The sequence below is a fragment of the Sarcophilus harrisii genome, chromosome 2 (genome assembly GCF_902635505.1).
Source record: "Sarcophilus harrisii chromosome 2, mSarHar1.11, whole genome shotgun sequence".
NCBI classification, from domain to species: domain Eukaryota; kingdom Metazoa; phylum Chordata; class Mammalia; order Dasyuromorphia; family Dasyuridae; genus Sarcophilus; species Sarcophilus harrisii.
Window position 1 is genome coordinate 448,050,770 of NC_045427.1, and position 14,170 is coordinate 448,064,939.

The following is a 14,170-nucleotide window of genomic DNA, read 5'->3' on the forward strand; positions in this document are numbered from 1 at the left end:
GAGAGATGAGTTATTCCTTTCCCTTACTCCTACTGTAATGCTGGAGAAACTGAAGCAAGATAGAGATTAGAGAGGTTTTAACATTTTATTTAAAGGGAGAGATTGGGCTGGGGGCAAAATAGGATCCATGTTGGCCCCAGGGCTGGATTGGACTCACATCTCAAAGCATCCAGCAGCGGTGCTAAGGATTCCAGGGCTTCTTATAGGGCTCCAGGGTTGGGGGTAAGGAAGGATCACAAATCCTGATAAGTTGGGAGGACTAGGAGCCAGGATGTCTGAAATAGGAGATACGCTTACCTATTTCTAAAAAAAAAAAATCTGTATTTTATGGCTCTATGGAATGCTAGTGGTCAGGGCTCCCAACCCTAATTTATATCAGTTCTGATGGTCAGGAAGAGGGGTTGCAACCAGGGGGACTTAGGCAGAACAGTTCAAGGAACTGAGACAGAACAATTTAGGGAAACTGAGATAGAACAAGTCAAGGAAACTGTGGCATAAGATTACCACTATCTATGAATTTTAAACTCTCTTTCTGTTAAAAAAAAAAAATGTATGTACTGAAGTTTAACATTCTAACTAAGCCACTTTAAAATTTTAGTATTCTCTAGTTTTAGGGCATTTTCAACTCTATTGTTCATACAGGTAGGATGATCTTGAAATCTGTGACTAATTTGGGGATTAGCACATTCCATTCTAATGGATTATGGATGGTAGCATGAAAGTTGATATCTAATTGGGGTTCCTGTTTTTTTATTTTGTTTTGAGTATTATATTCCTCCATTTTTCCTTGCCTATTATGAGGTGGTATTGCTTCAATTAGTTCAGATTGGTTGAGATAAGTAATGCAAATCTGGGTCATTGCATATGTAAATGTGCAGCTGTAGTCTTGTAAGGTTCCAGAATTTGTCAGCCTCTGAGGTGTTTAGGAACCCTCAGGGGGTTAACTCCTGAAAGGGGTTGGGAGTGGAGGTTAGTTGCCTGCTGACAATGGGAATCATCAAGGCTTAAGCCCCCATACCGAGATATATATATTTCTTTTATATAAGAACATATAATTCTTTTTTTTTTCTATTCACTTGCTCTCAGTATCACCTGACTTTATTTTTTTTTAATAGCTTTTTATTTACAAGTTATATGCATGGGTAATTTTTCAGCATTGACAATTGCCAAACCTTTTGTTCCAATTTTTCCCCTCCTTCCCCGCATCCCCTCCCCCAGATAACAAGTTGACCAATACATGCTAAATATGTTAAAGTATAAATTAAATACAATATAAGTATACATGTCCAAACCATTATTTTGCTGTTCAAAAAGAATCAGACTTTGAAATAGTGTACAATTAGCCTGTGAAGGAAATCAAAAATGAAGGTGGACAAAAATAGAGGGATTGGGAATTCTATGTAGTGGTTCTAGTCATCTCCCAGAGTTCTTTCGCTGGGTGTAGCTGGTTCAATTCATTACTGCTCTATTGGAACTGATTTGGTTCATCTCATTGTTGAAGAAGGCCATGTCCATCAGAATTGATCCTCATATAGTGTTGTTGTTGAAGTATATAATGATCTTCTGGCCCTGATCATTTCCCTCAGCATCAGTTCGTGTAAGTCTCTCCAGGCCTTTCTGAAATCCTCCCGCTGCTCATTTCTTACAGAACAATAATATTCCATAATATTCATATGCCATAATTTATTCAACCATTCTCCAGTTGATGGGCATCCACTCAGTTTCCAGTTTCTGGCCACTACAAAGAGACCTGCCACAAACATTTTGGCACATACAGGTCCCTTTTCCCTCCTTTAAAATCTCTTTGGGCTATAAGCCCAGTAGTAACACTGCTGGATCAAAGGGTATGCACAGTTTGATAACTTTTTGAGCATAGTTCCAAATTGTTTTTCAGAATGGCTGGATGTGTTCACAACTCCATCAACAATGTATCAGTGTCCCTGTTTTCCCACATCCCTTCCAACATTCCGCATTATCTTTCCCTGTCATTCTGGCCAATCTGACAGGTGTGTAGTTGTATCTCAGAATTGTCTTAATTTGCATATCTCTGATTAATAATGACTTGGAGCATCTTTTCATATGGCTAGAAATAGTTTCAATTTCTTCGTCTGAGAATTGTCTAGAACATGTAATTCTTTTATATATATATATATATATATATATATGTATATATACACACACTAAATTTGTGGACAGTGTGATACAGTTAGAACTAACCAAATTTATTTAGTATCAGAGTACTTAGAAGGACTTTCCTCTTAAACTGTTTACAGCTTTATACAGGTCACTTTCTCTCATTGGGGCTTTGGTTTAAGCACTTCTCTAAAAAAAAAAAAGTCTCTCTAATATCCCATGTAGCCCCACATCTACTGGTCTTTTGACATGTTGAGACATTCATCCACTGATGGCCTGACAGCCCTACTCTTTTTTTTCTCTTGGTTGTAGATTATTTTAGATCAGAGGATCACAGACTTAGGGCTGATAAGGTTCCTTAGAAGCCATCAAGTCCAACCTTTTCATTTTATAGATGAGGAAATGGAGACCCAGACAGGTTAATGTGTCTGCTCCAGGTCACACAAGCAGTGAGTGATAGAGCCAAGATGTGGACCCATGCTGTCTCCAGATCCCATCCATTTTCTCCTGGCCACCTCCCAAGCTCAGCACACCCAGGTCTGGACACCAGGGTGGAGTTCAGGGATAGGAGAGCCATGTGGCCTACAGCAGGGCTACAGAAGAGCATTCATAGGATTGCATGGACTTGGGAGATGTCAGAGATCTTATGGGCAAAGAAAATGGGACTTGAACTCTGCACCATTTCTGTCTTTTGGAGGCATTTGCGCATTATGTATGAAGCTATTGGGTGAACTGAATAGTTCTGAATGCTATCTCTTGTCCTTGCTTTGTATCTTGAATAAGTCAGTAGTCCTAGACCAGGAAGAGAACTTAAAGGACATTTAGTCCAACCCCTCCTCGAAGAAGAGCAGCCTTGACAGTTGGATAACCAGGTTGTGATTTAAGAACCCTGAATAGTGAAGTGAGCAATAGTATTTCCAGAGAAGGGATGATAATCTGGGCCATATACCTGCTGCCCAAGAGATTATCAGACTCAAGAGGCAGAATAAGACACTGACATGAACAACATGCAAATTTGTTTTGCTTGATTAGATGCATTTGTTGAAAGGTTTTTGCTTTTGTTTTAAATTAGGAGAGGAAAGAAAATAAATAATTATTAATTGAAAAATAAAGGGGGGAAAAGACAAGGGTCTGGAAGAGGTTGGGGAAGACCTTTGGTGATGAGCAAATTATGATAATATGTGCTCTAGTGGAAAGATCATTCAGCTGGATTTTAGAAATCCTAGCTCTGTCACACTATATGTGATTTTGGCAATACTCAGATTCAGAGAACTAATTGGTAAATTGTTGAATCTTTGTATACTTTTAAAGATTCAGAATCTCCGGTGTGAAAAGGAATCCAAGCTGTTGTCTATAATTGAACTGGAGAGCAGTAGAATAATATTATAACAACAGCTGGCATTTATAGTGTTGTAAGGTCTATAAAGCATTTTACATATTATCTTGTGTGATCTTCACAGCAACCTGGTGAGCGAGGGACTAAGGCTGAGAGATAACTTGGCTGAGAAATCATACAGCTAGTAAAATGTCTGAGTCAGAATTTGAACTCGGGTCTTCTTGATGCCAAGGCTAGCCCTCCACCCACTGCGCCACCTACCTGCCAGGAGAAGTTGTAAATATCTTTTGTATGTTGCTTTATTCATCTAATGTTGTTGTTGTTTTTTAAAGCACTTTCTTTTGTAAGGCAGCATGGTATAATGGAAAGAATATTAGATTTGGAGGTTGGAGAAACAGGGTTCACATCTTGGTTCTGTGTAACTTTGGGCCTCTGTTTAACTTTACCCCTATGCCTCAGTTTCCCCATCTATAAAATAAGGAGTTTAGATAAGATATCTCTGAGTGCTGCCATAAACTCTGTGATAGTCACTGGGGGAATGACTGTATTTTAAAACATTGTCCTCAGCTTTAAAAGGAATAAGGACATATTCTTCCCCTCCCATCTTGTATGATAATTTTGCAAAAATTATAACCTTAAGTTGGGGGCAGCTAGGTGACACAGTGGGGTAGAGTGCTGGGCTTGGAGTCCAGAAGATTCATCTTCCCAGATTCACATCACTTTACCCTGTTTGCCTCAGTTTTCTCATCTGTGAAATGAGCTGAAGAAGGAAATGACAAACTACTCTAGTATTTCTGCCAAGAAAACTCCATTAGGGTCACAGAGTCGAACATGACTGAAATAACTGAACAACAAAAACCTTAAATTGTTATATGAAAAAATGAATTGCTATTGTGCAGAATCAAATATAATTAATTAGTATATAAAAGAAGTACAAAGTGGTATTCTAGATCAAAAGAAAGGTTAGCAATAGCTGAAATTTATGCCTATTATTAATGCTGTAAGATGGGACCTTACAATGAGGGTTAAGTACTAGAAGCATTATTATCCCTTTTCAGAGATGAAAACTGAGAGAAGTTGAATTGCTCAGAGTCACAGCTAGTATCTTGAGGTTGAATTTGAACCTGGGTCCTAAATCTAGTACTTTATTCACTATGACATCTTGCCTTTGAGGAAGTCACAAATCAGTTTACACTATTAAGCCTTAAAGAGAAATTCAAGACCTAAGTAATTTCCCAATTCCCCAGGACTAACCTTTCCATATAAATGCCAATTTTAAGTTAACCCGGTTCCATAAACCTCTATGTCAGTTAAAATTCTAATCTTGGGCCTCCCGCCATGAATTATAAAAATCAATTTTGTGGAGCTGTGTAATCAGTGATGTTTAGGAAGCCGATTCTTTCTCTGTCTCCTAAAGATAAAAGTTGAGCTAACCTTGACTTTGAAGTATTGAAAATAATTACCGGGAGTGTCACTTTATTTGAAGATGCTCTTCGTGGGCACTTCAGCTGAGAGAGCTTATGAAGAGAATGATGGCCTGAAGTTAAATTCACAACTCCATGCCTCCCTTCATTACAACACTCTGACAGAATTCTCTGACACAGTGACATTTTTGCCTTGGCTGGAATTGATAATTATCTGTATGCAGATCCCATCAGGGTGCATACTTTTCTGGTTATATTTGGACTTTGAACATCCACTTAGAGAATCACACAAAGAGCTAATATGTGGACATACCTTGGAAGTGGGGCCACAGAGACCTTTTTATGGGAAAGGCTGGGGGCAAGGAATTCTGGGGGACATGTTACTGGGGAGCATTTCTGTCTATTATAATGATAATTTTCCTATATCCTAGGACTCTAGAATTTGGAATAATAGTTTCATCTTCCTTTTACAATGCTACCAATTAGAATTTCCTAAGAATAATAGATTCATAGAACATAGAAGCACAAACTGTTTTTCAAAAGATAGAGGAAGCAAGGAGGGAACATTGCTTTTATGAGCTTGATTTTCAGCTGTAAAGAGGAACTGGTTGCTTAAGTAGAAATTATGGGAACCTTGAGGGAAGCGGCCATTACATTGTGGAGTTTGTGACAGAAGAAGAAAACTAAATGTAGACTGAATTGTACCCTCTGTTTTGAAAGAGCAGACTTCTAAGGTTTCAGAAAAAGGATATGAATCATGTCATGGACTAAAATTCTCTGGTAGCCAGCACAAATACATAGGAAACCTCAAGATAAAATTTTGAAGGTACAAAAAAAGAAACCATTCTGATGAAAAGGGAGAGATGTCTTAAAGAGACCAATGCAGCTGTACAAGGAACTTACTGACCAACTTAGATTTTAAAAAGATGTGTCTAAAACATAAAAACAAAGACAGCTAACAATAGATGAATTCAAAAGCCTTACAATAGTAGTGTCAGTAGTGCTAATATTCAAGATGAACTGAGACTGGTAAGAAAAACTAAGAACAGAAAAAAGAGTTTAGGTTTTTTTTTTTTTTTTTTTCAAAAGATATTTGAAGAAAAGAAGACCAAAGAAAGGATAAGATTGTGGCTTGGAAGGATTGATTGATGATTGGATAGAAGGCAAGCTTCAACTCCTCCCTCCCCCTTTTTGTTCCTGTTTTCTCTTCTAAGGAGAATGATCTTTGGACTAGAAAGCAAAAAATAATATAAGTCATTTGAAATCTAAGAGAAGTAGAAAGAGATTGTAGGAGAGTCTGTCTTTGAATTCAATTCATTGGACTCAGGTGAGTTACATCCTGATTACTGAAAGGACTAGTGTCTGTGATTGTTTAATCACCATCTTTGAATGATGAAAAAGGAAAGAAGTGCAGTAGGACTGGAGAAGGGGAAATACCATTTCAGTTTTTTAAAAAGAGAAGAGAATCTAAATTTAAAACTATATTCCAGTAAGTGTAACTTTGGTTCTTGGTAAAATATTATATTATATTACCAAAGGGATGGCTAATGAGCCTATAAAAAAAGGAAGTTATGCTAACCAAAAGTCAGCCTGGTTTCAAGATAGGTCATATAGGAATAACATAATTTCCCTTTTTTTTAGTCAAGAATTACTAGATTGGTAGGGCCAATAACATATAAGTTCTTCAAAGGTAAAAATATCCATTTTGTCTTTGTATTTGTAATACCTCATACATAATAATTATTTTTTTGACAAATATTTGTTGAATTTATCAAATTCAGCCCCTTAGGTATATTTGCCCAGATTTTAGTAAAGCATTTGATGAAGTCTCTTGTTTTCCTGTTGTGGATGCAATGCAGAAATATGAGCCAAAAGACAGCAAACACATTTAAGAGCTCCTGAACTGGCTGAATGGCTAGACCCACCAAATAGGCATTGAGTGCTTATTGTCTTCCAGTAGCTCAGTAATGTTTTTGCTGTTTAGCATTTTGAACAGTGACTTGTGACTGGATAAAAGAAGAGATGGCATTTGTAGATGATACAGACGTGGGTGGAAGTGATGGTTCATGTAATACATTATAAGAATCAGGATCCCAAAAGACCTCAACAGGTTAAAATGTTGGGCTGAATCTAATAAGATGAAATTCAACACAGATGAATGTAAAGTCTTACATTTGGGTTAAAAAAGTGTTCTTTATAAGCACAAGATTGGGGAGGTACAGCTAGACTGCAGTTTGCCTGAAAAAGTCTCACCATTTTGAGTGTTTTATGAACTCGGTATGACTCTACATTGTGATATGGCAGCCAAGAAGTGAGCTTGACCTTGGGCTGCATTGAGAGATATTGTGACCAGGACTAGGAATGTGAGAGTCTCAATGTAGTCTGCCCTGGTCAAACCACATATAGGGTATTTTTTGTTCTGAAAACCACATTGTAGAAAAGATGATGATAATAAATTGGATAATCCAGAATGGTACAGGGTTTCAAGACAAGCTGCTACATACAATTGTTGGAGAAGTAGATCTAGGATCAGGAAACCTCTGTTTAGAACTCTCCTCAGGGGCTTAACTATAGCTGTGTGACTTTGGATAATTTCCTCACTGCTCTTTGTCTCAGTCTTTTCATCTATAAAATGGGGATAATGCCACCTGGGGTGAGAACAAAATGAGTTAAAATTTGTAAAAAATAATAATAATAATAATTCACAGACTTTAAAGTGCTGTATCAGTGGCAGCAATTTATATAGCTGTACGTACTTGTCTGGATAAAGAACCTTCTCCAAACTTTAAAATGGGCCAATTTGGACAATTTGGACAATAGTGAGTTCCCTGTTATTGGAAATGATCAGTTAGGGGATTTGGGAATATTTGGCTCTCCCCCCCCAAAAAAAAAGATTTTGAGGGGGAAGAATAAATATTTTCAGGTTTTTGAAGAGCTGTCCTTTGGGAGAGAGATTGGATTTCTGCTGGGCTTCCAAGGACTGTCCCAGGAGCAGTGGGTAGCAATTGAGGCAAATTTAGATCTGAGATGAGGAAAAACTTCCTAAAGATGATAGCTATCCAAATGTGGAATGTGCTCCTTTGGAAGGCAGTGGGTGCCCCTCTTCGAAAGTCTTCCAGCAAAGCTCCGTGACCTCTTGCTGGACTGATGTAAAGGGTTTTTCTTTTCAGCTGTGGGTTGAACTTGATAGCCCTGGAGGTCCCTCCTCCCCCTCTGTTTCTGTGACCAGAGAACAGAGTCACTGCTGGAAGGCCCTTGGAGCACAGAATGTCAGGACGACAGAACGGGGGTGTTTGAGCTACTTGGGAAGCGGCTTCCCTGGGGGATTCCTCCTGCGGTTATATTTTTCCCACTGAACACCTCCTCTCCACCCCCAGTTCTTGCAGCCTTTTCTTCCTGACCAAGGGCCCACGCTTCTCAGATAACTGGTCAGTGTGGAGGGACACCATGGTCTCCTCCTCAGCCAATGGGCCACAAGCAGAACTGCCACCTGCTGTGACAGAGTTGGGTCTCTTGGTCCGGTTGTCTCACTCTTGCTATGGTTTTTTCTCTTTCTCAGAGACATTTGACTTCGTTTCCCTATCGCTGTACCTTAGCTGACTTCCAGATAGAAAAGAAGATAGGCCGAGGGCAGTTCAGTGAAGTTTACAAAGCAACGTGCCTCTTGGACAGGAAAACCGTGGCTCTGAAGAAGGTCCAGGTAACCATTTTAGGATCGAGGCTGGTTTCTTCTCTCCCACTCCAGCCAATGTACGGATCTATACTTCCCCTTACTACTGCTCTGGGCAGACTGGGCACAAAGACTCACCCCTTTGACTATGAGCCAATTTGGACAAAGGGAGTCCTCTGTGGTCAGGGCTCTGAGGCTTGGGATGTGGGAGGAGCAGTCTCTGCCCAGCACTGAGGGTGGCCCAGGTCTCCCCCAAAATCCAGACTAAGTGTTCTTGCCTCAAAAGGTTACCCTTGGTGACTGGGCTGTCGGCTTCCCTGGGATCCTTTCACTGCATTGGGCAAGTCACTTAACTCCATTTGCCTCAGTTTCCTCATCTGTAAAATGGGCTAGAGAAGGAAATGGCAAACCACTCCAGGATCTTTTCCAAGAATACCTCAAATGGGATCACAGACAGTCAGACATGACTGAAATAACTGAACAACAAGAAGGAATGTTAGAACTAGAATGTTTGTTGTAGAAGGGATGTTAGAGCAGTTTTAGTTCAAGTTTTTTTTTCTTTTTAATAAACTGCAGGCCAAAGAATAAATTTAAGTAAAACAGAGCCACAGGTGAAAGAGTACTGAACATGGAGTCAGGAAGACCTGAGTTAAATTCAGCCTCAAATATTTACTAGTTGTCTGCTTTTAGGCAAGTCACTTAAACTCTATTTCAGTCTTCTCATCTGTGAAATGGGGATAACGATATCACCTACTTTTCAGGATTGTGAATATAAAATGAGGTAATGCTTATAAAACACTTTACAAATCTTAAAATACTATATGAACTTTAGCTACCATCATCATTATTAATAAAATAATTTTCTTTCCTACTCCCCTTTAGAAAATGACAATACTTCTCTGTGCATTTCACAAACATTCACATATGAGTCATGAGTGAGAAACAGTAAACTCATTGCACATATGGCAGGTTTAAACATCCTTTTGTTCAACTAAATCTCCCTTTAATCCTTTAGCAAAGCTTCAACAGTCCCCTGATTTGTTCATATAGAGTTATGAAGTGAATATTAATGCTTATTACTCTGGTAATTAAAAGGTCATGTAGAAGCACATGATGGATGGAGTTAAAAGACCACTGGATTGGGAGTCAAGGAATAAGTCACTTCCCCTCCACTGATGATGTCCATTCAGAAAAGAATGTTTGGCTAGAGAGAATGATCAGTAAGGGTCACATAGAGCTCTACTATGCTGAACACTAACATTCAACAGTCTGAATCCTTTCCAGTTCTAAATATTCTGTGATCTAACAGATCTAAAATTCTGTGAACTAGACCTGGGGAAGAAAAAGCCATTTGAATTGAATGGGCAAAAGAAACACATTTTTTAAATGACATGTCATAGATGACTTTGATATTTTAGTTGTAAATTTCATGATAGATTTACTATACCTACATATAATCAGGAGATTCATCTATTTCTCATGCATTCCTTAAGTGCCTCATATGACAAATTTGAATCACAGATTCATCTCAGCTGTGTTGTTGTTCAGTTATGTCCAGATCTTTGTGGGTGACCCTGCGGGTTATATTGTCCATTGGGCTTTTGTGGCAGGGATACTAGAGTGACTTGCCATTTCTTTCTCCAGTGGATCCACTGCAAATCCAGTAGATTTCACAAAGGTGAAATGACTTGCTTAGAGTCATACAACTAAGTGTTCTAGTAAATGTTTGGGGTCACCTTTGAACTCAGATTTTCCTGACTCCAGGCTCAGTGCTCTTTCACTGAGCCATCTAGCTGCCCTCACCCCAGTTTACTAAACCAGAAATAATATGACTTTCACTTCTTATCCCTGTGGGATAGGGATAAAGACTAGACTTGTAATTTCATTGATACAGAGAATTCTCCCTTAATGAGCTTGGTACCTTCTCTGCAAATTATAATCTTGAAGAGTTGACTAGAACAGTGATTTGCCTGAGATCTCACAGCCAGAATGTGTCAGAGACAGAACTTAAAGCCAGGTCTTTCCAGCTTTGAAAGCCCCCATCTACTGTAGCACATAGCCTCTCTCAGGGATGAAAGAGCTTTGTGAACTATGAAGTACTAGTTACTTGTGATCTTTTATATCTTCTGTTATTCTCTCTGGTTTCTAAAATAGGTGTTTTGTGTTTCTTTTAAAGATATTTGAAATGATGGATGCCAAAGCCAGACAAGACTGCATTAAAGAGATTGACCTCTTAAAGGTAAGATTTCTTATGCAATGTGTTAGGATATTCTAATTTATCCCTGGGAATGTCCCTGAGCCTGTGTTCGTCCTGTATGAGCCTATGTCTGACATATTTGAGCTGACATTTATAATAGTACTCCATGAGTACAAAGCACATCCACGTCCATGAATTAGCACATTTTATCCTCATGGTGGCCCTGTGTGGTATGCAATACAAATATTATTATCCTCATTTTATCAGTGATGGAAACTTTTGCTCAGTGAAGGAAACTCATGCAGGGTCTTGTAGTCATAAAAATAATAATCCTGTTAACTAGAATCAGGAAAATGGTGGAGGTGGTACCTGATCTGACCTTGGGGGGGGGGGGGAATCATTAATGGAACAACAACACACATTTTATAAGCCTGTAAGACCTGGAGCCTTCTAGTCCACCCTATTTTACAGAAGAGGAAACTGAAGGCCAGGGAAGTCTGGTTATTTGTCTAGGGTTAGGTAGCTTCACAGGTGAGATTTCTGTCTGGTCCTTTGACTGCAAGGCCAGATATTTACCTTCTGAGGTTAGATGGGGAAGGACATGAAACTCAAACAGTGAGGTCCTTTGTGTAGGGTCATATCCTAAAGGTTGTGGAGAGAAGTGCCAAAAAAAAAGTCAGGTTTGGCCTTCGTGCCTGGGGGAAATAAGCACGAGCCTTCTTCTTCCCCTCCAGAGTTGCTTTGTAAGGTCGTGAGTTCCCTGGTCTTTGAATGGAAACTGGCTGACTGTGACTGTCTTGTTGGAGCTGGGACTCACGCTGAGACGTGGTTTAGACCCCATGCCCTTTGTGGCTCCTTCAAGCTCTCAGGTTCCATGATTTTAAATATTCTTTGACTCTGTTGCGGTGTTATAATCCACATCACGAAGGCAGAAAGCATCCCTCCTTTCTTTATCTCCAGAGCATTGGCAGTCTGAGGATCCCATTCTCAAATTTCTTAGTTCTAAAAGGACCTTAGGAAAGGTCCTTTTAGAATGTGATCCAATTCCTTCATTTTACAGATGGAAAAACTGAAAGCCAGAGAGATGGGGTGGCTCTCCTGAGATCTCACAGATTGTGATTAGCAAAATTTAGACTTCAAACCCAAAGCCTCAACCTCTGAATCCAGTCTTCATCCACCACACCGTGTAGACTGTTTCAGTCTCTTCCCCAGTTAGAAGCAAAAAACACTATCAACATTAAACCAAACCATCGTCTGGTCTCCATTCCTGCCTTATACATATGGATTTATTTTCTCTCCCCTCTTGGGTCCTGCATGCCATGTGACAGGTGCTCTGAAATATTCTTTCCCAGAGAACATCAAAAATGTATGCTTGGCTCTGCTTAGGCCTGAGGGCAGGGTTTGGCTGCTCTTGCCTCTGAGTAGAGCTTTAGATTTGTGACTGAGCCACTCTTTCCCCACCTTATTTATTTATTTTCCATTGTGGCTGAACGTAGATATTTGAATATTCAGTAGGATTTTGTTTTGTTTTGGGTTTTTTTTTTTTTAAACTCTTCCCCCCACACACACCTTTTCCTACCTCTTGCTACCTTGAGGACTTGCTTCTTGTTAATTGGCCAGAAATTTGTCAAAGCTTTCCTGGATAACCTGAGGCCAGGAGGGACAGAAGAAACTACATAACAATGAAAAAAAAAGGAAAGGGGGGGAAAGGATCTGGCCTGGGGTTCTGAAGAATGGGGCTCTATGGTGGGTTCTACTTGACATCTTCTCCCGCCCCCCCCCCCCCATATCTCCCAGTCCTTGATTCTAAGCAAGCCACTGAGCCTCCTTTTTTCCTCTTCCATGTGGTTAGTGGTGGTAATTAGAATATATGATCTCTAAGGTCCTTTCCTATTCTGACATTCTGTGCTTCTTCCTTATGCTTTCTAAGATAGCAATAATAGTTTAGCATTTTGTAGAGTCTGTATAGCATTTCTATAGTTTTTTTTTTTTTTTTTTTTTTTTTTTTTTTTTTTAGCATTAAACAGAAAGCTTTCCTTACAATATCCTGAAGGCAGGCCTTGAAGTTGGTACACAGTGTAATTATCATCATCTCCATTTTAAAGATGAGGAAACTGAGTCTAGAGAGGCTGTGACCTGCCCAGAGCCAGACAGCCAGTAATTGTGGGTCCTGGAAGTTGAATTGGGTCTATTGATTCTGAGACCACTATGCTTTCTTTTATTTTGCACACCCTATTTCTTGACAGCCTTGTGTTTTAAAAAAAAAAAAAAATCACATATTTGGAATTGGAAGGCACCTCAGTTCTAGTTTAGTCCAATACCTTTATTTTACAGATAAAGGAACTGACAATTAAAGAGATTAAGTTACTTTTTGGGTAGATATGAAAGCGGTAGATATGAGATTTGAACCGAGTCCCTCTCATTCAAAAATCCTTCCTACCGTATTATGCTGAAAATGACCCATGATGATATTTCTAAAATCCTTGCACTGATTTTTCTTCATATAGAAATAAATTAAATGGTGCTCAGTGCTCACATTGCTTTGCCATATTATAGTTTACAAAATGTTTTCCAAGAAGCAAACCTGTAAAGTTGGAAAGGCAAATATTAATTTTTCCCATTTTACAGATGAGGAAACTGAGGCTCAGAAGGTCATACAGATGTCAGGAGACAAAACTTGAACTCAAGTCTAATGATTTTGAGTTCCATGTTTTTTCCTAGTACTTCCTCGAAGCAGCCACTGCTCAAGCCTGGGCTAAGAAGCCAGTTGGGTAAATCAGGTTGTATTGCCAATTCACGGGGGATATCTTTGTTAATGCTGCCTATAGGGCATTTCTTTCAAATGTATATCGGTCCTTCTGTGAATGACACAACAAAATGTGACAGATCTTTCTGGTGATGGAGAGAATTGGGCTGCTAGGGAGCTGAGCCAATCACGGAGAAAGGGGGAAGTTCTCTGTGTCAACTCAGGAAGCCCCTTTTCATCTTGCTGGTCAGCATTTCAGAAAACTGGATGCAGGTGTGAGCCAGGCCCCCGAGGAGCCGGCGGGCAGAGATGTTCAGGGGCTTGTTGGGGGACTGGGGAGTAGTTGGAGGGACCGGTTCCCATAGTTCTGTCAGCGGCAGCAGTGGGCTCTCGCTTTCCTTGCTGCTGGGAAGCTAATAACTTGTCAAATCAATACCTGCGACTCATCTTTCTCCTTAATTGATAGCTCCCACGCTGGTGGTAGTTACAGTTATATCTAAATAACCCAAGGACATTGAGGAGACGTGGGGGGATGGTCCCAGGCCAAAGAAATGTCAAGTTAAAGAAATGTTTTGGTTTGTTTTTGTGGGAGGAGCATTCTCTTTCATATAGTAGATATGTTCCTGAAAAGTTTTATGTAAATTGAGTCCTATCTTCCTACTAA

The 14,170-nt window shown here is 39.5% G+C and overlaps 1 protein-coding gene across 4 annotated transcripts in view; it reads left to right on the forward strand.

Moving 5' to 3' along the window:
- NEK6 (NIMA related kinase 6) overlaps nt 1-14,170 on the forward strand; it is a 126,718-nt gene that overhangs the window by 57,674 nt on the left and 54,874 nt on the right. For all 4 annotated transcript variants that reach the window (XM_031954281.1, XM_031954280.1, XM_031954279.1 and 1 more), the window contains exons 3-4: nt 8,453-8,593; nt 10,740-10,802. In XM_031954281.1, coding sequence (XP_031810141.1) covers nt 8,453-8,593; nt 10,740-10,802 — 204 coding nt within the window. The remainder of the gene's footprint in view (nt 1-8,452; nt 8,594-10,739; nt 10,803-14,170) is intronic.